The sequence below is a fragment of the Bos indicus x Bos taurus genome, chromosome 7 (assembly GCF_003369695.1).
Source record: "Bos indicus x Bos taurus breed Angus x Brahman F1 hybrid chromosome 7, Bos_hybrid_MaternalHap_v2.0, whole genome shotgun sequence".
Taxonomy (NCBI): Eukaryota; Metazoa; Chordata; class Mammalia; order Artiodactyla; family Bovidae; genus Bos; species Bos indicus x Bos taurus.
The window spans coordinates 26616601-26639885 of NC_040082.1; the positions used below are offsets into that span (position 1 = coordinate 26616601).

General features: G+C 36.8%; 1 protein-coding gene across 2 annotated transcripts in view; it reads left to right on the plus strand.

Annotated features, from left to right (window-relative positions):
• The window catches only part of EDIL3 (EGF like repeats and discoidin domains 3), a 482936-nt gene that overhangs the window by 287999 nt on the left and 171652 nt on the right, over nt 1–23285 (plus strand). For both annotated transcript variants that reach the window (XM_027545670.1, XM_027545671.1), the window contains one exon: nt 5733–5914. In XM_027545670.1, coding sequence (XP_027401471.1) covers nt 5733–5914 — 182 coding nt within the window. The remainder of the gene's footprint in view (nt 1–5732; nt 5915–23285) is intronic.

Genomic DNA, 23285 nt, shown 5'->3' on the forward strand with positions numbered 1-23285 from the left:
GAAAAGATGCTCTTCCTCTTTGCTCAATGTTTAAACAGATAAAGGCCTCAATATCGGTGTACTCTTGAGAGACTAGGTGAAATAATTGTTCTTAATTTAAAAGTAAATTATACAACTAAAATGTTATAATATTGGCTGTAATTATTACTGTTTATTTGCCTAATGTATTTATTTGAGATCAGTTTTCTGCTGAGAATGAGGCTTGCTGCTGGATACCATGTGAGATATAACCCTGGTCTATGAGGGGCTCCGCATTTTGTGGGACAGCAGATATACACGCATGGATGAGCTGTGAGGCAGGGAAGTTTGGGTGTGGCCTCAGCATAGAAACAGGTTTTCAATTTTCAAAACTGTCCCTGGAGCCTGGTTGATGTGAATGTAGCCTGTGGTGTTCTGCAGAGTAATAGCAAGTGGGATTAAGTCAGATCCTCTCAAATGCAGTCCAGCAGCAAGAATAATTTTTGATAACATTTTAAGGAAGGAATTAGATTTAAAGGTGTTATTTGTGCGACATCACCAATCCCTCAACTGGGAACTGCTATCTGCTACTTACTGTCTGTCACCCTCAAAGATAACTCCATTTTTCTCCTCCATTCTACATCTAATTAGACAGTCAAGAATCTGCCTGCAGTGCAGGAGACCCAGGTTTGATGCCTGGGTCAGGAAGATCCCCTGGAAAAGGGAATGGATACTCACTCCATATTCTTCCTGGGAAATCCCATGGACAGAGGATCTTGGCAGGCTATAGTCCATGGGGTTGCAAAGATTCGGACATGACTGAATGACTAACACTGTAACACTGTTTCTCGATTTGGATTTCTGAATACGCTTTGAACTCTTCTTCTTTTCCATTGTTCTTTCAGACCTGCATCATTTTCACCTGGACCGTAGTAGTAGTTTGCTACTTGGCCCTAGTTTTGGCACCTCTTAAATCATTTATGCTAAGTGACAATATCACCATAGTTAAAATCCTTCAAAAATTCCCCATCACTAATAGAATCAGTTTTTTTTTTTTTCCAGCAAGATTTCCAGAAAAATAATCTGTCTCTGCTTCTTTACCCCATCCTTTAACCTCTCACCAACCCATCTTGCTCTAATAACACTGATCTGCCTTCACGTCCCTAGTCACACCAGGTTTTTTCCTATTTCTCTGTCTGCCCTCCCTTTCTTCTACACTATGTTAATCCCTACGCTATTCCATGAAGCCCAGGCTGGATTATAATTCCCTCTCCCATTCTCCCAGGGAATCCTGTACATCCAACATCACAGCATCTGCCATGTTATATTGATTTTATTTTTTGTTTGTTTGTTTCTATATGTGTCTCTCCCATTGGACTGAAAGCTCCTTCAGAAAACCAGTACCGTAAATCTAGTGCAGTAGCCAATTCCTGCTTCTCACTTAAGAGATCAGATGTATGTCATCTCTCAGGAAGCCTGTCTTTGATCATCTCACACCTCCACCTGGTTCACCCTCTTTTTTCTTCACTTACCACTTTTTTAGGTATTTCCTTGTTTATTTAAGTGTTTATTTAGAATTGGTCTCTCCACAAGAATATGGGCCTCAAGAGCTGAGGCTTTTTCTGCCTTATTCATCCTTGTATCTCCACTGCCTGGAAAAGTGCCTGGATATAGAAGGCCTTTAATTAATATGCAGTTTTCAAAATTGAATTTAATGAATGGAGAATGGATGGATGGATGAATAGATAGATATATTGCTGGGTAGATGGGCACATAATAAGAGGTCAATGAATTAGTCAGGACTGAGTAAACCTATCCAAATTAGGTAGGCAATCTATAGATCAATAATGGTAGCGGGTCAATTTTTTTTTAGCACTTGTAAAGGGACACAGACCACCATGATGCCTCAATATTTACTTCTGTGACTCACTGTCACAGACTGTTGCCTACTCTTTTAATGCTCCCCAGTTTGTGAAAGCCCTGTCATATCCTGAGTCCCACTAGTAATACTCTACATGATTCCTTCATGCTAATTCTCCTATCCTCTATTCCTAGTACATGTACACACATCCCCATGTAAAATAACAACAGAAGAAAAACAATTCAGTATCAGCTTTTAAAGAATTACTGAACTCTTCACTTTATCAATTGATATTATTTTCTGTTTCTGCAGGAACATTTGGCTTAAATTCCAGACTTATCTTTTATGAGTTTACCTTCCCTCCTCACTGGTTTCCTCATTTATGAAATGTGTGTGATAACCTTTTTTCCTTGAACTGTTATGTTGATTGTGTGAGGAAACACATGTGGATGCACTTTTCAAACTTCAAAATGCTCGTCTAGTATAGTTTTTCATCAAGAATGATTTCATGTCCTTCCCTCATGTATGGATGGTGATAGCATATATCTCCACGTTATCTTTCTTTTAATCATCTTATTGTTCACAGCTTAAGGTCACTTCATCTTAGGTGTGTAATCATTTGCATTCTGAATTGCAACTCCTTCATTAGTTTTTATAACTGTTGTATTTAATAGGACATCGGGGAAGTGGATGGCACAGGCAAAAGGAAATTGGATTTTGAACCTTTTATTATGATGACATCCATTTGATTGTGGTCCAAATGATTAGTGAAGAAAAAGCTGCTGTTGTGACAACTTCCCCGTGTGAAATAAAGCATAAAACTGAGATTTGCTTATTAGGTTACTGTCTAGGAATAAAAGCACCAAATACCAGTATTCAGCAATATTTCCTGAGCTCTTCTTGTGTACAAGCCAAGCTACTGTGAGCATCTAAGAGTGCAGCAGTATAAGAATCGGTGTCAGCTCCACAGGAGCTAAAAGGCTGCAATGGACTCGTCTCTAAGGAGAGACGTGCAAGTGACCTTGTAGAACCAAGCTCATTATTAACAATTTACGGTTACAAAGGGAACACACCATTTATCTTTCATTACCTCACAGCTGGTAGACTCAATGTCACCATAACCACAATGTTTGAAATGAGAAAAACTGAAGATCATTCCATTTTTAAGGAATTAAGCTGATACTTCACACACTCATGTTTTGCTCAAGAACTGCACTACCCCACCAGAGTCAAGGGCCACATAAAGTATAGTATGTAAGTAAATGTTACAAAAGTTCATTCTAAAAGAACTTGTGGACTTGAGGGCTGAGAAAAGAAAAATTCATCGGTTTTGACCTCACAGCACTGATACAGCTCAGGAGAAAGTATTTTGTAAGCTGTGAAATACTATATATATATACAGCATGTCTATATATTTTTTAATTCTATTTTATTTGAATGTATGACTGTAGAGGACATGACAAAATTGGGAGCCTATGGCACCGTAAATAAATGCAAATATCTTTTTAAATTGCTCATTGGTGTTTGGCCTATATGATAAGGTAGCAGTTCATAGCCATTGTTTGCTGATATGGTTGCTAGTAAGGGGAGGTTAAGAGGACTGACAAAGTGGACAGGCTGAATAGTGTGGTTTGAGGTCTAATGTTTTTTTTAATGGTTACAAATTCGGTGAGGACATCCAATTCTGCATAAGGTCTTTAGAAGTAAACAACTAAATGGTACAGAGTTGTTTCTAAGGCTATCTTGCAGTTTAATTAATCAAAGCTGACTCTCTGGCTCTGCCATTCCACTGACTGGCTACAATAAATGGCCTCCCTGCCTGCTGTACTTTTCCATCCAAACATTGTGCAAATCAAGGACAAGCATCCTTGAGACTCTTTTTAATGGCAACATTCTTAAAAACCCAGCCTCCTGCAGTTGCTTAAAATCAAAGTGTCATCATGAAAGTTACTTAGTGCTTTTATGAAATCTGTAAAGATCTTTAAGTTTGAAATGCAAAGCAGAGCAAGAATCCAAAGATTCAATATTTGAGTTTTCAATGTTAATTTTTTTAGGAATGTGAAAATCAGATTATTATCTGTGATTCCTAATGGTGTGATTCTAAAAATGAATGGCTTCTTAATTAAATGACTTCAAAGTGATATAGTGCACCTTTATAAAGTGCTAGAGTTCTAAATACAATGCTTTAGAAAATATCTAAACTGTCTAACTCAGCAAGCGAATAATTTGTCAGCTATCAATCACAAAGATGCAATTTTTGCTATATTAATGTCATATATACTAATAACAATTGATTAAGATGATTACTTATCCACAAGTTTTGTTTTTATAAAAGTGTTTAAAGGTTTTAAATTCATTGGGAAAATGTTTCTAAGTAATGTCCTTTGAACTACATATTATCTGAGCTTGGAATAGAAAAAAGAAACATTTATGCTTAGTGAAAAAAAATGGATACCAGTGAGAATCATCCTTGTAACTTTTTATTTTTTTTTTTTAATTTTTTTCCGTGTAACTTTTTAAAATATTTAGTCTGGTGGCAGAATTCTTCCTTTCATATTTGCATCCTCAATCTGAATGTAAATATATAATTACTAACAATTGTTAGACTTCAGTAGTAATTAAAATCTAAAATATCCTTGGTAGCAATGACTAAGTTGACTTATATGCACTAAAGTTTAATAATAGAAGTGTACTCCTTTCATATTTTCAAGAATTCTAGTATATCATTATAGTATATTTTATAATAGAACTATCATTTTATTATACAAACCTAATTTTTCAATAAGTTGAGTATAGTATATGTTATTGAAATTAAGAAAACTAGGTATTGCTTTTCATTATAATATTACTTATTCTTAATTTTAAAAACTGAATAAGAAATAAGTGTACTGTCTGGTGAATTTTTAGTAAATAATTAAATTCAAATGTATATTATATATATAGTACATATATTATTTTTATTTTTTAATTAAAAAATTTTTGAGTACATATATTATTTTTACATCAATTTACTTTTGTTTCTGATTTTAAAATCTAAATACCTTAAGTATCTGAGGACCTATTATTTTGAGTATATTATGCTTTAATCTTAGTATTTTAAGTATTTATTAGTAAATGTATCTTGAATTCCAATTTACGAATTTAACAAAAATAAAGAAAAATGCTAAAATATATGTGCAGAATCCCTATTGATAGAGTTGTGTATTTTGAATTAAAATTAGAAATGTAAATATTTTAATATATTGATTTACTGAGTGGTATTTATACTACTCTATATTAATGTCTGAGTGCTTACCTGCTTACTCTATAAAAATAATTTGTCTATGTATTTCCTGTTATTTATAGCATATCACAAGTTATTATTATAATAGTTGAAAATGTTTTAAAAGGTTTACACATCACCCTTTTTTTGAAAGCATAACTGCCAGCCATTATAAAAATATAACTGAAAAAGTTATAGTGTGAAAAATGCTAAGTCAGTATGAAAATTATTTTAATACCAAACTCAGATGTAGCCTAGTCAAGAAATAATGGACCAATGGATATTTTTTGATAAATTATGATTTGTGAGGTGTGCTAATGGAAATACAAAATACGAGATAGACCTTCTAAGGACATTGCACTTTTTGTTGATGTGATCAACAAAGGATGGCAGTGTATAACACAGAATAGCAGTGCAGAAGGGACATGTCTGTTCAGATGCCACATTCACAGCAAAGTAAGAAGAGCGTGGCGGGAGGAGCAAGAATCACTTCATGTTGTGATCTGTAACAAACCTGTTAAATGTGAGGGGCTTGAATCACATGACGGTCCAAGTTGAAATCACTTTTAAAAATCTTCTATCAAATCTAACAGCCACATTTGGATATGTTATTTCTGATACCTTCACATTTTTCCTCTAATTTGTTCCTAGAATGCTCTGGCCCATTGGGAATTGAAGGGGGAATCATTTCAAATCAGCAAATCACAGCTTCATCTACCCACCGAGCTCTTTTTGGACTCCAGAAGTGGTATCCCTACTATGCACGTCTGAATAAGAAGGGACTTATAAATGCCTGGACAGCTGCAGAAAATGACAGATGGCCATGGATTCAGGTAACAGATGGGATGGGACAGGGTTTCTGCCAAGGAATGGCTAGAGTCATTTCAGAAAGAAGATAGTGTCTAACATGTGACTTTTCTTCATGGTCACAGAAGAAAGGATGATTTAGCTAGAGTCCAAACTGACTATAAATCCTGAAACTGTGGGAAATGTGAATATTCCTTTGGAAAGTGAATGAAGAGAGTTAAAAATGTTAAAATGACCTTGAGTTGCAAATATCACTCTCTGAAGGTACATGTCAAAGAGAGGATTTTACATATGCCATGTGTCCATCAGTACTGTGTTAACGCTTAGTAGCAATTTTTGGTACTTCAGGAGTATAAAAATGGTGTCTTTTCCTTCTCTGTCTTATTAGTGGTTCCATATGTGTATATATAAATTATACAATGGAATATAATATCTCAAATGTCTTCAGCACCCTCTTTCAATAACTGGGTGTGTTTCAATTCATACTCTATCATTAATTATCATCAGCTATGTTTTTAAATGTGAGAAAATTTAATGGAAATTAAATGATTTCCAAAAAGTGTGATGGATGGGAGTAATGCCTGCGTCTTATATATTATCTGCTTAATAGCTTTTGAGCCCTTAACTGAAGTGAGACAGGAAAACTGCATATTCGGAGACAGAAAAGGTGCTCAAGCCATGATTTCTGTGAAAGCTTATACCTCTGTTGGTGTGGCACATGTTAATAACCTTTAACAATTCATTGAGGTGTGCTAAAAAGACGGGAAATCCAGTGCACACTGAGGTCAGACAAAGGAAGAAGGTATTAATTATCATGAGAAAGGCTCATGGGAAGATGGCTTCTGAGACAAACCTTGGAAGATGCTTTTCAGTAAAGACTAGACACCAAGGAAACAGGATGATCCAAGATGCCACATGAGAATCTGGGCAGTGCCATATAGCAAATCATGACCTGTGTTTAGGTTGCTGGGGGAACTGCACGTGTGGGTTCAGTGCACCACAGTATTGGAATAGGGTTTGTTTAGACAGCTGATCTCTTCTACGTTTTGACTGCATATTTTGAGTCAGAGGTAATTTTTAAGATGGGGATGTATGATGTAACATTATTAGGAGACAAAAGATAGAGGTTGCTTTACAGGGAGTTAATAGAAACAGAGATTAATTTACAGCCAAGTAATATGATTTCTATACTTTCAAACAGGGCCAAAGTCTCCTTTAGATATATCTTTCTTCAGATTTCTTATGAATTTTACTCATTCTATATACATTTCTTTTATCTATATGGCTCCATGTGATTATCTGATATTCTTGTTTGGTTTTATGAATTTAATTTGCATACATTTGCAGAAATTGCTTCTTTAGTTACACATGATTTTTCTAATCTATTGCCACATGGGAGGAGAAAATTCCAAATAGTAGAAATGGCACCTCTGTACAATTTTGATCGTAGACTAATGAAGTTCCAATTAAGTTTCAAATAAACACATAACAACAAAAATGCCTATATTCTATTTGCTAAAAATCATCCCAGAGACCGTTTTTTAAGTTGACCTTATGAAATGCATTTACAGAATTGAGGTCGTTATAAAACCTTAGAAATTAAGATTCATAGCAGAAATTGCAGAGCAATTGAGAGATGATGTCACAAGTTTGCATCAGAGTTTCTCTTGGGCAGGTTATGTTCCTGCGCATCAGTGATTGTTTCAATAAACCATAAATAACATACTTTTGCAGTTTCTTTTTCTCTGAGAAATACTTTAGGATTGTTGTAGGTCCTGATTTTTCACTTCACTTTGTCACAGTTTGTTGCCTACTTAACACTACTCATTATTCTGTCTTTCAGAATATGAATTTTAAACTTTCTTTCTCCCACAGATTATAGGTAGAAATAACCTCAGTGAAAGAGAGCAAAGAGTTGAATCTTAGATTAAACATAACTTCATCAATTTAAGTAGAATAATTAAATACTTCTTTTTACATATAAAGGCAGTCTATTGCTATTTTAACTATGGTTATTATTATTATTTTGCTTTTGTTGTGAAGATGATCAGTTCAGTTTAGTTCAGTACTCAGTTGTGTCCAACTCTTTGTGACCCCATGGACTGCAGGACGCCAGGCTTCCCTGTCCTTCACCAAGCCTGGAACTTGCTCAAACTCTTGTCATTCAAGTTGGTGATGCCATCCAACCATCTCATCCTCTGTTGTCCCCTTCTCCTCCTGCCCTCAATCTTTCCCAGCATCAGGGTATTTTCCAATGAGTCAGTTCTTCACATCACATAGCCAAAGTATTAGAGCTTCAGCTTCAGCATCAGTCCTTCCAAGGAATATTCAGGACTAATTTCCTTTAGGATGGACTGGTTGGATCTCTTTGCTGTCCAAGGGACTCTCAAGAGTCTTCTCCAACACCACAGTTCAAAAGCATCAATTCTTTGGCGCTCAGCTTTCTTTATGGTCCAACTCTCACATCTACACGTGACTACTGGAAAAACCATAGCTTTGACTACACGGACCTTTGTCTGCAAAGTAATGTTTCTGCTTTTGAATATGCTGTCTAGGTTGGTCACAGTTTTTCTTCCAAGGAGCTGCTGCTGCTGCTGCTAAGTCGCTTCAGTCGTGTCCAACTCTGTGCGACCCCATAGACGGCAGCCCACCAGGCTCCCCCGTCCCTGGGATTCTCCAGGCAAGAACACTGGAGTGGGTTGCCATTTCCTTCTCTAATGCATGAAAGTGAAACGTGAAAGTGAAGTCACTCAGTCGTGTCCGACTCTTCGCGACCCCATGGACTGCAGCCTACCAGGCTCCTTCATCCATGGGGTTTTCCAGGCAAGAGTACTGGAGTGGGGTGCCATTGCCTTCTCCATTCCAAGGAGCAAGTGTCTTTTAATTTCATGGCTGCAGTTACCACCTGCAGTGATTTTGGAGCCAAGAAAATAGTCTGTCACCGTTACTATTGTTTCCCCATCTATTTGCCATGTAGTGATGTGACCGGATGCCATGATCTTAGTTTTTTAACTGTTGAGTTGTAAGCCAGTTTTTTCACTCTCCTCTTTCACTTTCATCAAGAGGCTCTTTAGTTCCTCTTCGTTTTCTGCCATAAGGGTGGTGTCATCTCCATATCTGAGGTTATTGATATTTCTCCTGGCAGTCTTGATTCTGGCTTGTGCTTCATCCAGCCCAGCATTTCTTATGATGTACTCTGCATATAAGTTAAATAAGCAGGGTAACAAAATACAGCTTTGACATACTCCTTTCCCAATTTGGAACCAGTCTGTTGTTTCATATCCAGTTCTAACTGTTGCTTTTTGGTCTGCATACAGATTTCTCAGGAGGCAGGTAAGGACATCTGGTATTTCTATCTCTTGAAGAATATTCCACCGTTTGTTGTGATCCACACAGTCAAAGGCTTTGTCATAGTCATTAAAGCAGAAATGGGTATTTTTCTGGAGTTCTCCTGCTTTTTCTGTGAAGATGATAATGAACTCTTATATAAAAACAGTAAAAGTTAATTAAAAGGGTTTATATTAGATAAGGAAATCTTGCATATAACGGGAGGAAAACTGAAAACTCACTATTGCTTTTCAATACATATTTCATTATTGTGTTCAGAGAATTATTATAGTCTTTAATAACACCTCATTTTCTAAGTTATTTTTCCAAAGAAAAATATGTCTCTTTTCTTAAAGAACAACCGTATCTAAGAGGCTCTAGGAAGTGTAATCATATCACAGATTTTCTTTGTTTGAGCATTATTAATTTCCCTTGTCACTTTATTCTTTTATTTATATTCAGTCATTCAAATGAAGCATTTGAGTACTTTCTTAAACTTATAATGAGCACAGTAGTCCCCTAATCTTTTAGGTGTATAAGACACATATACTAATTAGTATTCAATTTCATTTTCTCCCTTATACTGATGAAATGAAAATTAAAGTTGCCATTTTTAAATTTACACACTCAGTATGCAATTATGAATAGTACCACAGTGTTCATAATTGGTTCTGAATTGTAGGAGTAAGTCCAGTAAATACAGTTAAAGAAAAATCTTGTTTTTCTTTTCAAGTTTTTCTGACCTTTATTTCCTCACCTAGATTTTTTTCCCCAAGTAATAAATAACCACCATCTTAATCATTAACTCATTCATTAGCATCCTGGAATATCAATTTCCCTTTTGACTGATATGTTAGAAATAATAACTCTAAACAATTATAGAAATATGCCTTGTATTATTATGTAAAAATTAAAAGCTTATCTAAACCTCTGGGAACTTTGCTTATTGAATCAGATTAGTCAGGATGATTATTATTTTAAAAGATAAATATTTTCCATTCCTATTATTTTCCTTTTCTTTTTTACAGATACATGTAGTAAAATATGTTTTATTGTTTTCTTCTTTTAATTTCTAAAGTGATTTTTGTTTGCACATGTTCTTTCTGGGATGCATGCATATTGGATTTTCAGTCATTTGTTTATTCATCCATTCACCAGACATTTACTAAATGAATGTCTGCTCTGTGGTCTATTTTTCACTGGGCACTAGAAAAACAATACTACTTGCCTTCACAATGCTCTGTATCTAAGATATAGGAAAGTAAATAGAGTAAACATAATAATGTAACATGTGTAGCCTGGTGTTACATCATCTGCTAACCATTTTATTTGAACCATAATATTTTATTTTATCTAGACAGTCTATTTTTAATAGAACTTTTGTGAAGCTAAAAACTAGCTTAGTGTAATTATAGAATACAAAAGGAAATTCCCATTATATATATATTGCATGGCTCTATTATTACATGCTGATCTATTTTATGGCTATACCAAGGAAAGGGCTTCCCAGGTGGCACTGGCAGTAATGAACCTGCCTGCCAATGCAGGAGACCCAGCTTTAGTCCCTGGGTTGGGATGATCCCCTGGAGGAGGGCATGGCAACCCACTCCAGTATTCTAGCCTGGGAAATTCCATGCACAGAGGAGCCTGGTAGGCTACAGTTCATAGGCTTGCAAGGAATCAAACATGGCTGAAGTGACTTACCATGTTCAGACATACCAAGGAAAGGCCATAATTTTTCTTTGAAAGTTAATGTAACAGTAACTGTTTCAGTGCTACTATTTAATCACTGAGAAAAATAGATTTTGATCTTTCTATTTTAAGTAATTCATTACCCCTTAGAAAATGTGAATGTGATCTTAATATGTTCCTTTTCTGTATGCCACAGAGCTTGGTGGAGGGTAGTTATTTCTCAAACTTTAGTGGGCACAGGAATCACAGAAACTTCTGAATTGTCCCACAGTCCCATTTATTGCAGGTCATCCTCAGACTGCACTGTAAAAGAATGTCTTAGCAGTTTATAAAGCCCGGATTTGTACTGCCCAAGATATTAAAAATAAATAAAATGCAAAGGACACTTTTGCTTAATGATCTGGGCACTTTGTTTTTGAAACTGCAAGTAGTGCTAAAGTGTAGAGGTGGAGGAGAGGAAAGAACAGTGAATAAACATGAGGAAACGTAGTAGGAATTATGTGACCCATGAAAAGTTTCTAAACTAGAGGGAAGCAGAACCAGCTTGCATATTCTAGTCAGAAGTTTATCCCACCTTTGCAACAATTCATCAGTAGTCATTATTCATTAGTCATAAAGTTTTTAAGTATTTTCCAAAGTTAATGTCCCTAAATGACTATGAGATTCTGCTCTGTTAGAAAATTTTAAATACCCGAAAGCAAGACCATCTGCCTTTTACATTTTAAACAAAATAATAATGTGGAATACATGGGCCTAACAGACTTATGTGAACACATGTTATGTTACAAATTCACATTTCTAGAATATGAATTGCATACGCAGTGGGGATTTTTTAAAACTTTGTGAACCAGATTCACAAATGTTGCAAAAAATAGAGTAATCATCTATTTCCTTTACAAAGCCTATATATAATGTGTGTAAAGACTTTTTTGGTACTTATAGGCACCTGGAGCTCCTTGAGACACAAAAACCATTTTTAGAATCACAGAATTTAAGAAGTAAAAAAAATTTTTTTTTCATTTTCAGGATGTTTTCTAGTTACAGAACCTGAATTACACAGAATTTAACATGTCTTTACTACTTCTTCATTCAAGTCAAATGTCTTTATCCTGTTTTTTCCTGGGAAAAAAAGCTATGTCCTCAGATATACTCCCATCCATACTATATGTCTCTATAAGGTTAATTACATCTAGACATTCATACATTGCTTCTAATCATCTTTCTTTAAAAAGACAGTAATCCTGTATGGAAAATTACTACTTTCCTTTAAGTTGTTTATTAGAAGTGAGCTTCCACACATAGTTGTATGTGGTTTTTTTTAATGTTAATTTTTAAAAACAAAAAGGCACTTAGCATTACGCAAAAATGACTTATCTATACTGAAAAATAATACAGTAATTTTTTGGTCATTTACCTCATTTATACTAATAGTAATGCATATTGCTTGCTTATTTGCTTTAAAGGATGTAATCTGAATTTTAATTCCAGATTCTCTGAGGTATGGAGTAGATGACTAACCAGGTAGAAATTGTTCTCTAATATAAAAGAAGGTGCATCAGATTCTCTTTCCTCTAAGCTACTCCCTCTCTTTCAGCACCCAAGACTCATTGACCTGGATTTCTTGCTGTTGCTCAACTTTACCTGGCTGTTTGTTGCTTCTGTGATTAGGCACATACACTTCTTGGTTCTTCTATTGACCATCTACCAGTCTTCTTTAGATTCAACTCCTTTACTGCCTTGTCTATAAAGTGATTCCTAGAATTCCTGTTTTTTATCTCTAAAGCCAGAAGTGACTTCACTGTCCTTTTCTCCCACCCTGATAAGTATGCATTACAGTCATCAGTTCAGTTCAGTTCAGTTGCTCTGTCGTGTCCGACTCTTTGTGACCCCATGAATCACAGCACGCCAGGCCTCCCTGTCCATCACCAACTCCCGGAGTTCACCCAGACTCACGTCCATCGAGTAAGTGATGCCATCCAGCCATCTCATCCTCTGCCGTCCCTTTCTCCTCCTGCCCCCAATCCCTCCCAGCATCAGAGTCTTTTCCAATGAGTCAACTCTTCGCATGAGGTGGCCAAGGTACTGGAGTTTCAGCTTTAGCATCATCCCTTCCAAAGAAATCCCAGGGCTGATCTGCTTCAGAATGGACTGGTTGGATCTCCTTGCATTCCAAGGGACTCTCCAGAGTCTTCTCCAACACCACAGTTAAAAAGCATTAATTCTTCAGTGCTCAGCTTTCTTCACAGTCCAACTCTCACATCCATACATGACCACAGAAAAAATCATAGCCTTGACTAGACGAACCTTTGTTGGCAAAGTAATGTCTCTGCTTTTGAATATGCTATCTAGGTTGGTCATAACTTTCCTTCCAAGGAGTAAGCGTCTTTTAATTTCATGGCTGCAGTCACCATCTGCAGTGATTTTGGAGCCCAGAAAAATAAAGTCTGACACTGTTTCCACTGTTTCGCCATCTATTTCCCATGAAGTGATGGGACCAGATGCCATGAACTTCGTTTTCAGAATGTTGAGCTTTAAGCCAACTTTTTCACTCTCCACTTTCACTTTCATCAAGAGGCTTTTTAGTTCCTCTTCACTTTCTGCCATAAGGGTGGTGTCATCTGCATATCTAAGGTTATTGATTTATTACAATCATAGTGACTCATATTTAACATAAAAGGGTTTTTGTCTACTTTTCTCTTGTATCACTTGAGAGTATTATACCTGATTTAAGTTTATTTCATAGCACCTTGATTAAAAAAATAAAAACTATATTGGATGGATAGATACAGACAATTGATTTATAGAAGAACAGAGACTATTGAACAGAATAGACAGCAGAGAAAGAGTGGTTGTTTTCACATGGTAATTAAACTGCTCTGAGTGGTACTGGGAATGTCCAAAGGACCTAGCTCATTGTGTTCAGCTGTGTGTACTTAAATGTGAATTATGTCTTCTGAACATGATCCCGCTGGTGCAGAGTGTACTGTATCTCTCTACAGTTTAAGAAATCCCTCACCCATCTGGACAGCAGAGGAATCAAGCTTCCTGTAATCGCAGTGGCCCACTCTTTCTTCTGTAATCACAGCAAACCCCTCTTATATGCAACTTTAAGTGGGCAGCGGTAATATTTGTAAGGTGTTTGCCAGGAAGTCTGCTAATTAAACTCTGAATACCAAACACCAGAATTTTCATGTTCTCCTATCCTGTTTATGATTTGTTCCTGAAATGTTACAAATTAAAGGTTTGTTTAGCTTCTTGCAAAATGCTTGTTATAATTACACCATCAGAGTTTGAAACTTTAGACATCACCGTTGTTAAAATAGCCATATCCTCTCTCTCTAAGATTAATTGACCACGGAAAAACATTTAAAATATTAGTATTTCCCTAACTTACGCTATGTCATTTTCACCCTTACCTGAATGTTAGAAAAAAGCAACTAAATCTATTACTATTATTCATAAAATATAGATTATGAAGAGTGATAGGGAGTTGTTTTAACACAATTTTTAGCATCTGATAAAATCTTAGTAGATAATTCAGTAAACTACTCTTGTATAAAATACTTTTTCATGATATGTACTTGCTCTACATTTTTGGTACAAGGAGAACATTTCCAACTTACCTTCCCTATTACAAAGGTTGAGATGGTTCATTTAGTTCCCATTGTCTCATGAATGTTACCAGAGTGATTTTTTAGTTTATGATACTGGTAGATTAAAATGGAAATCATCTGAACTGATTGAAAATAACTTGCTCTTGTCATGGAAAAACAAAACATTCAAAGTTTAATCTCTCTTTAATTGGTTTTCCAGTCTTCCTTGATCACCTTCATGGCAAACTTACTCTGGTTGCTTCTTCAAATCTCTTCACATGACCATCTGGGCAGCCTCTGGACTATATCTCAACTTCTGACATTTAGGACTAAAGGAGACAACATTCTGAGTTCCTATTGTCTTTTAGATTTTCTTGTAACTTTTCTCAGATATTGCTACGCGCACTCATGAACATGAGGCTGCTGTGAATGTGAATGTGAATCTGACTTCAACCAGAGGTGTTAAACCTGCTTATGACACCTGCCCATGGGAAATTTTGCTTAGGAATCAGTGTCAGCTACTGCCTCCGAGGCAGTTCATCCTGAAAGGATGGCAGCAGCTCCTCCTGCAAGGGCATTGAAGGTCTGCTGGCAGTCTGTCCTGAGTCCTCAGGGGTGGGAAATGCAGAGAAGCAAGGGGAAAAGTGAGATTCTGAGCTAAAGGTGTGATTGTCTCATTATGTTTATCGTCTGGGAACTCATGGGGTTACTATTTGGATTGAGCTGAAGGAATCCCTTATTTCCACTGCAGACACTGAACAAATTTGTTCTGCCCCAAGGCCTCACTGAAAACCTCCTTGTGTTGAAAATGTGACAGAGTACCAAGCCACCTGGCCTAATTCTGAAAGCTTTTATTTTTCGAGACAGTAATTAATTTGAAACCATTTCAACCTGCGGAATTTGGTGGTGGTTTAACTGAATGTGGTTAGATTTAAGTGCAGAAAAAGTTACTCTGTTCACTTTTACTTAGTCCAGCTGAGTTCACTATCCACACCATTATGTATTAACTTTAATCTGAGAGCTAGCACTATGTGCTGTTTCAACTACTTGGCATGCGTTGAGTCCATAATTCCATGCAGTTCGTATTGTTATTATCCCCATTAGTCAGATAGGGAAATCTAGGCACAGAAAGGTACATTATCCAAATTGATTAATCTAGTAAATTGCATAGTTCGGATTTAAATGCAGGCAGCTTGTGGGTGAGCCAGAGCTAAACTATCCTAACCTCGGCACTGTTCTTACTTTGAAAGCTCTTAAAAGTGCTCTTTTCCTTTTTTTTTCTTTTGGAGGAGGAGAGTGGGCACTGGTAGTGGGTATGGGAGAATCTTGGATTTTCTTAAGGCTTTATAAAGTAGCTATTGTATTTTATAACATTTATAATCTTCCTGTAAGCAAGAAGTTCTCTAGCCTAGGGCAGTGGTTTTCAAACTTCAACTACTTATAAATTACCTGGAGAGGTTTTTTTTTTTTTTTTTTTTTTTTTTTAATATGGTCCCCATCCTTAGAGTTTCTGAATTAATAGGTCAGAGTTAGACCCAGGGGATTACATAATGAGCAGACACTTCAGGTGGACTGTGATATTGGTGATCTTAGGGGAAAAGTAATAATTGCTACCCTGATGGAACTCACAATCTGGCAGGAGAAACACACTTATCCTTGGATATGCCCCTTTCACTATTAGAAGCAAATCAATTAAATAAATTAAGATGTTGGAGAACAGCATATTGCTCTTCCAAATGAGACAATAGTGTGGGATATTTTAAAGTAATGGATGGCGTCAACACATCCCAATTCTAAGACCTAACTACTTAAGCTGCTTTGGTAATATTTTATTATTAACCTGCCTGTATCAGTTGTCTGCCTTAAGTGGAATCCCCATTTTTCCATGAACTGGAAATAGTAATGCTTAATTGTTTTCAAAGGATTTTTGCCCATGACAGGAGACCTTCAATAATTAAGTCATAATTAAATAGTAAAAGGATCATAAAAAATCCACATCCCTGGAAGACCAGGCTTTAAATGTTTTATTTTTAAATCCTCAGCTGGGTATTAGAAGTCTTTAAGGAAGAAATACTTATTTTCTATGCAACCAGAGTATAATAAAAACATCAAAAAGCCATTTATATTTTAATTATTGAAGGTGAATTTACCATACTCACCATTTTTGAGGATAACATTAAAGAGGTTATTTCAGATGGATGAAATAGAATGAATATAGTCACAAGAGAGATGGAGGGAACTCAGGGTACTATAGGGACTGGTTTACTATACTGAAAAGATAGGTATATATTGGGGACGGAGCTGGCGGCAGGGGAGAAGGAGGGAGGGAGGTGTGGAATGAAAGGATAAAAGTCTGCAATGATAAAGAGATACCAGAATGTGAACTACATCAATGTTAGATGAAGGAGACATTTAAGATGGTTACTGAAGGGTTTTCAGCACGTTACAAAAACTGTCAGAACTAGTTCAGGAAGGTGGATGTCCGCGGTGTATATTATGAGTATGCAACACAAAGTCTGAGCTGATGAGGTATTTAGTAAAATTTTATGGAATAAATGTTATATTTAACGCAGAGGCAAATCTAAGAGCAGGCACACCAGTTAAGAGGCTTTTATGGCTAACTGCCCAGAGAAGAACTTGAATGAGACTAGCAGCTATTGAAATAAAAATAATAATCAGATTGTAAGAGGGTTTGAGAGTGCATCATTGACAATTGATTGTCTGTTATGGGAGGAGGGGAAGGAAAAAAGTAAGAAAAATTAAATTCCAGGGTTTTGAGCTTGAGCATGATTTTGGTACCATGAACAGAAATATAGAAGTTATGCATAGAAAATGCTGGATGTATTCTGGGTGATTTGCCTTGAGAAAGTAAGTGTCCAGCATGAAGTTGGAAAAGTGTTTGTTCTGTATAGAGAATAGAAGTGGGTCAAGGGGACACCACCCCCGTGTGACCGTCTTCCTTTTTACCACTGACTACTTTGAGTCGCAAGCCTGGGCCTGCTGGAATGGGAGGTTAGGTGGTGTCCACGGGGAGTTGCAATAGATATTTGAGGGAACAGAGGAGACCTCTAAGAGACTGTCCTCCAACAGAGGTAAAGGTGCCTTGCTCTCCTATTTCCGTTTCCATCAAAATAGTTTATAAGCCCATAGCTTACTTGGGAACACCACTGCACCCTGAGGAAGCAAAGAACTGAAATTTGAGCTTGGAAATAAGTGTAATCCATTCTACATTAACACCTTTTTCAGGACATTTCATTTTTTGTACTGCACATGTTGGTTACATTTTATCCATGAATTTGTTTTCAATATTGCTGTGGCTGCTGCTGTTTTCCCCAAATTGATATATTTAATTAAAATAGTGGCTGTTTCCACCTAACATTGATATACTTAGTAAGCCTGTGTGCTCAGTAAGTTGTGTCCGACTCTTTGCAACCCTTTGGGCTGAAGCCTGCCAGGCTCCTCTGTCCATGGGATTCTCCAGGCAAGAATACTGGAGTGGGTTGCTATTTCCTCCTCCAGGGGATCTTCCCGACTCAGGAATCGAACCTGAGTCTCCTGTCTCTCCTTCATTGCAGGCAGATTCTTAACCCGCTAAACCATCAGGGAAGTCCACACCATAAACTTATCAGTTCAGTCGATCAGTCGTGTCTGATTCTTTGCAACCCCGTGAATTGCAGCACACCAGGCCTCCCTGTCCATCACCGACTCCCGGAGTTCACTCAAACTCACGTCCATTGAGTCGGTGATGCCATCCAGCCATCTCATCCTCTGTTGTCCCCTTCTCCTCCTGCCCCCAATCCCTCCCAGCATCAGGATCTTTTCCAATGAGTCAACTCTTCCCATGAGGTGGCCAAAGTCCTGGAGTTTCAGCTTCAGCATCATTCCTTCCAAAGAACACCCAGGACTGATCTCCTTTAGAATGGACTGGTTGGACCTCCTTGCAGTCCAAGGGATTCTCAAGAGTCTTCTCCAACACCACAGTTCAAAAGCATCAACTTTTCGGCACTCAGCTTTCTTCACAGTCCAACTCTCACACCCATACATGACCACTGGAAAAACCATAGCCTTGACTAGACGAACCTTTGTTGGCAAAGTAATGTCTCTGCTTTTGAATATGCTATCTAGGTTGGTCATAACTTTCCTTCCAAGGAGTAAGCATCTTTTAATTTCATGGCTGCAGTCACCATCTGCAGTGATTTTGGAGCCCCCCAAAATAAAGTCTGACACTGTTTCCCCATCTATTTCCCATAGGTTATTTTATTTTGCTATGATTTTGGCTCTTGGGAAAAAATAAAACAACAACAGTTTTCCTTTTGTTCCCTGCAAATGGGCTCCCAGATTTCTTGTTTATATTATATATTTAATTTTTCAATATATCTGAAGTATTTTTCTCTCAGTTCATAATAATAGGCTATGTTTTCATTCTTCAGATTAAAAAAAAAAAGCAATGTTAAGCTCAGTCACCTTAGTTACTATCATTAGCACTGCTAAGAGAGAGAGTGCTGAGTTTCAAATGCAGATGTAAATTTTTCTATCTTAGTTTTCCTAGCAGGAGCCCAACCTAAGCCAGTATTTTTCCATAAGGGTAGCTTTCAAGAAGCTCTTAAACTGAAATGTGATTATCTTGCAAAACAAAACAAGTAAGACATTGTGATATTGCTGATGGGTCTTAACTGTGCTTTTCTTAGGAGCATTAACCCAGATTTGAAAAGATGTATGTAAACGTTGAAAGAAGAGTACTGTTACAAATTTTTTAGAATGCTTTCCTTTTTTTTTTGAATCTGCTGTCAATGAATCAGTATTTATTGAGCAACTCCTATTTTCAGAAAACCATGTGAGCAATAGACAGGTTTTCTGATCCTGTGTGGAGCTTTTTTAAGTAAATAACACGTGTTAGGTGATCTTATGCCGAAAATTTTTACTTCATTGCGTGGACATTTGAGAGGGGAAACAAAGCTGCTGTTTGATTTAATGCAACGAGTAATTGAAATCAACCACGTGCTCTGGGAAGTGGGAGAATCTACTCTGAGTTACAGCCACATGGGTACTTAGAAGGGTCCTCCCTTCTGTTTTCCAAGCTTAGAAAAGATATCTTCTGAACTGATCTCCCTTTTCATTAATAAATTGATTAATTCAGTATATACATGGAGCATTTCACATATGTCAGTTGCTCTTCCGGAGGCAACTTTCTCAAGGAGGCCTTCCCTGACTCAGTTCTTCACCCCAGCCGAGATTTTGTTCTCCTAATCTATGTTCTTACAACTTCTTATTCTTTTTGGTTGCTGCTTATAATTAAAGACTATACAGGAGGCTATTTTATTAGGTAAGCTGCATGAGGGTTGGGACACTTTGTATTCTTACCAATCGCAGTGACTAAACCTTTAATAAATAAGATAAAATATGCTATCATAATTCTTTTGGTATTCCCAAGACCTGGAACAGTTTTTATTTGCTCAATAAACATTTATTAAATGAATTAACAAGTAAGTGAAGATAAGCCACATTACCTGTAAATCTAATATTGGGTTGGCCAAAATGTTTATTTGGGTTTTTCCATAATATCTTATAGTAAAACAAAACACACTTGCATAAGAGTCTTTTTCTGTGGTAAAGCAATATGTTGTTCAAGATCAGCAGTTCTAGATTCAACTGGCCACTGTCACTCTGGGCAAAATTACTTAACCACTGTAAGATACAACTTCTTTATATATAAAGTGGAAACAAAAATAGAGTAGCTTTTAGGATTGTTGTGAGTATTATATGATGAATGTTGTCACATATTGACCATAGAGCAAGTGATTGCTAAGTGTACATTCTCACTCATTTATTTAAAGTTGTAGCCAAGACTTTTAGTTGTTTCACAACATCCTATTCACTTGCTTCCATAGCAAGAGGATAACTAGCTAATAAGCATATTTAACCTCAGAATATAGTCTTATTCTGTATAAGATTATCTTATTCAGTGTAATATTCTGTATATTCTATATAAAAGTATAGCCTTTTAGGCTATATTTCCAACTTGCCTTTCCACTCGATCTGGCCATGTGATTAAAAAATGGCTTACAGCATATCAGTAGATGTATCACATGGTGGTTTTTGTGAATCTTCCTTGAGAGACTGTGCCCACATGCCCCCTTCTCCCCTTCTTCATCTCTTCCTGCATCCTGCTGCCAGAACTCAGAGGCTGCCATCTTGGACCATGAGATCGGGGTTATATCCGGTGACAACAAGACAAAGGCCCCCGGGGCCATGCTGTGTCTGCCCCTTCTGCCTCGTCACACGTTTACACAAGGGAGAAGCCAAGTGCTTTTTCATTTAAGCCACTATTAATTAACTTGGGTTTTGTCACTCACATCTGAACCAAATTATACTTAATATGAGTCTGCAGATAACATATTTAATATCACTTCCAAGGCAGAATATATTAGTGTCCCAATAATAATTTTTAAGTATTGTGTCAGTGCAAAGGAAGCTATTTATGATGAGACTCAAAGACCAGGTATGATTTCAGACTGCTCCAATAGATGAAAGAGACCTTCCATATAGACAAACATGGCAACAGAAAAATTACCTTTTTGTCCAGCCTCACCAGACCCTCATAAGTTTAGTGGTGCTCCACCATCTCACTTGCTCTCCTCTGAGTCTGAGATGACCACTCAATCCCAGCATATGACCTTGGGCAGGACACTTGACCTTTCTAGACCTTAATTTTCTGTTTCTGGTCACTATTAATTGATATTTTCTCTATGTCCATGACAAGGCATTTCTTCCATTATTATTTGAAACATTCTACTTTGAATTACAGTTAATTGTATTTTTTTTTCTCTTTAGATTACATGTGCAAATAGCTTTTCTGTCTTTCCATATTCCGCTGTCTCTGTCATCATATCTGTAAATTATAGACATACGGGACAAATTAAATCTATTAAGTAATTAGAAGTGCAGCTGAAAATATAAGTTGTGATGACCTGGTAGGAATTAGTGCATGCCAGAGTGAAAAATGTGCCTGTTTAATTTGGTGGTAAAGGATGAACTGCTGAAGGTTTGAAAACGAAGAAGTGATTTAGGATTGGAGAAAGTCTACAGTTCAAGACACCAAAAAAAAAAAAAAATCAAGTGCAACATAGTGAGCCTAATTTTGAATGTCCTAATAACATAATTATAGTATTCCATTATCAGAAATTTTATATCAGTTTTAAAATCATATGAATCTTAGAATAATTGGTTATAAAATTAACTGTAAACCTAGAGTTATGGGTATAATTTTGTATGAAGACATTTGGTCAGTAATTAGTATGTATAGCTCTTGACCATTAAAAATTATTTATTTTCTTAATTCGTGTCACACTCTAATGAAAGCACAAAAATAAAAGAATGATATTCTTCGATTTAAAAATAATTTATTCTTCAAAGTTTTGAAAATGTTAGATCAAGTTGAATTATAGTATTTAGTTAGAGGAAGAGGAAATAAAAGTTTCCAAATGATATAGTCATTACATTTTTTGAAGATTTTTTGATTGCCAACATCTATTCAACAAAATTATCATTTTAAAATATTGAAATATATGCAATTTTTCCTCCTAAATTTCAAATATTTTAATATTTTGCTGTGCAGAATTTTTTTAGATAATGGCAGATCTGTGTTTCTTTGAAAACATGTAGAAGTATTACCTTTCTACTTTATCAAGGAGTTGAGTTGATATTGGACAAGAGTGTTGTGTGGGGAGTAGAATTTTTTATGTGCTTGCCTTTGCTCTTTTTGTGTTCTTCTCCTTCTCAGGAAGCAGAGATGACCAAAATTCCCCCATCATCTTTCCCATTGACCCATGCAAAAGACCAGAATTATCCACTTTATTTCTTCAATTCAGTTCAGTTCAGTCGCTCAGTCGTGTCCGACTCTTTGCGACCCCATGAATCACAGCACGCCAGGCCTCCCTGTCCATCAACTCCCGGACTTCACTCAGACTCACGGCCATCGAGTCAGTGATGCCATCCAGCCATCTCATCCTCTGTCGTCCCCTTCTCCTCCTGCCCCCAATCCCTCCCAGCATCAGACTCTTTTCCAATGATCCACTCTTTGCATGAGGTGGACAAAGTACTGGAGTTTCAGCTTTAGCATCATTCCTTCCAAAGAAATCCTAGGACTGATCTCCTTCAGAATGGACTGGTTGGATCTCCTTGCAGTCCAAGGGACTCTCAAGAGTCTTCTCCACAGTTCAAAAGCATCAATTCTTCAGCACTCAGCCTTCTTCACAGTCCAACTCTCACATCCATACGTGACCACAGGAAAAACCATAGCCTTGACTAAATGGACCTTTGTTGGCAAAGTAATGTCTCTGCTTTTGTCTATGCTATCTAGGTTGGTCATAACTTTCCTTCCAAGGAGTAAGCCTCTTTTAATTTCATGGCTGCAGTCACCATCTGTAGTGATTTTGGAGCCCAAAAAAATAAAGTCTGACACTGTTTCCACTGTTTCCCCATCTATTTCCCATGAAGTGATGGGACCAGATGCCATGATCTTCGTTTTCTGAATGTTGAGCTTTAAGCCAACTTTTTCACTCTCCACTTTCACTTTCATCAAGAGGCTTTTTAGTTCCTCTTCGCTTTCTGCCATAAGGGTGGTGTCATCTGCATATCCGAGGTTATTGATATTTCTCCCGGCAATCTTGATTCCAGCTTGTGTTTCTTCCAGTCCAGCATTTCTCATGATGTTCTCTGCATATAAGTTAAATAAGCAGGGTGATAATATACAGCCTCCTAATGGAACCAGTCTGTTGTTCCATGT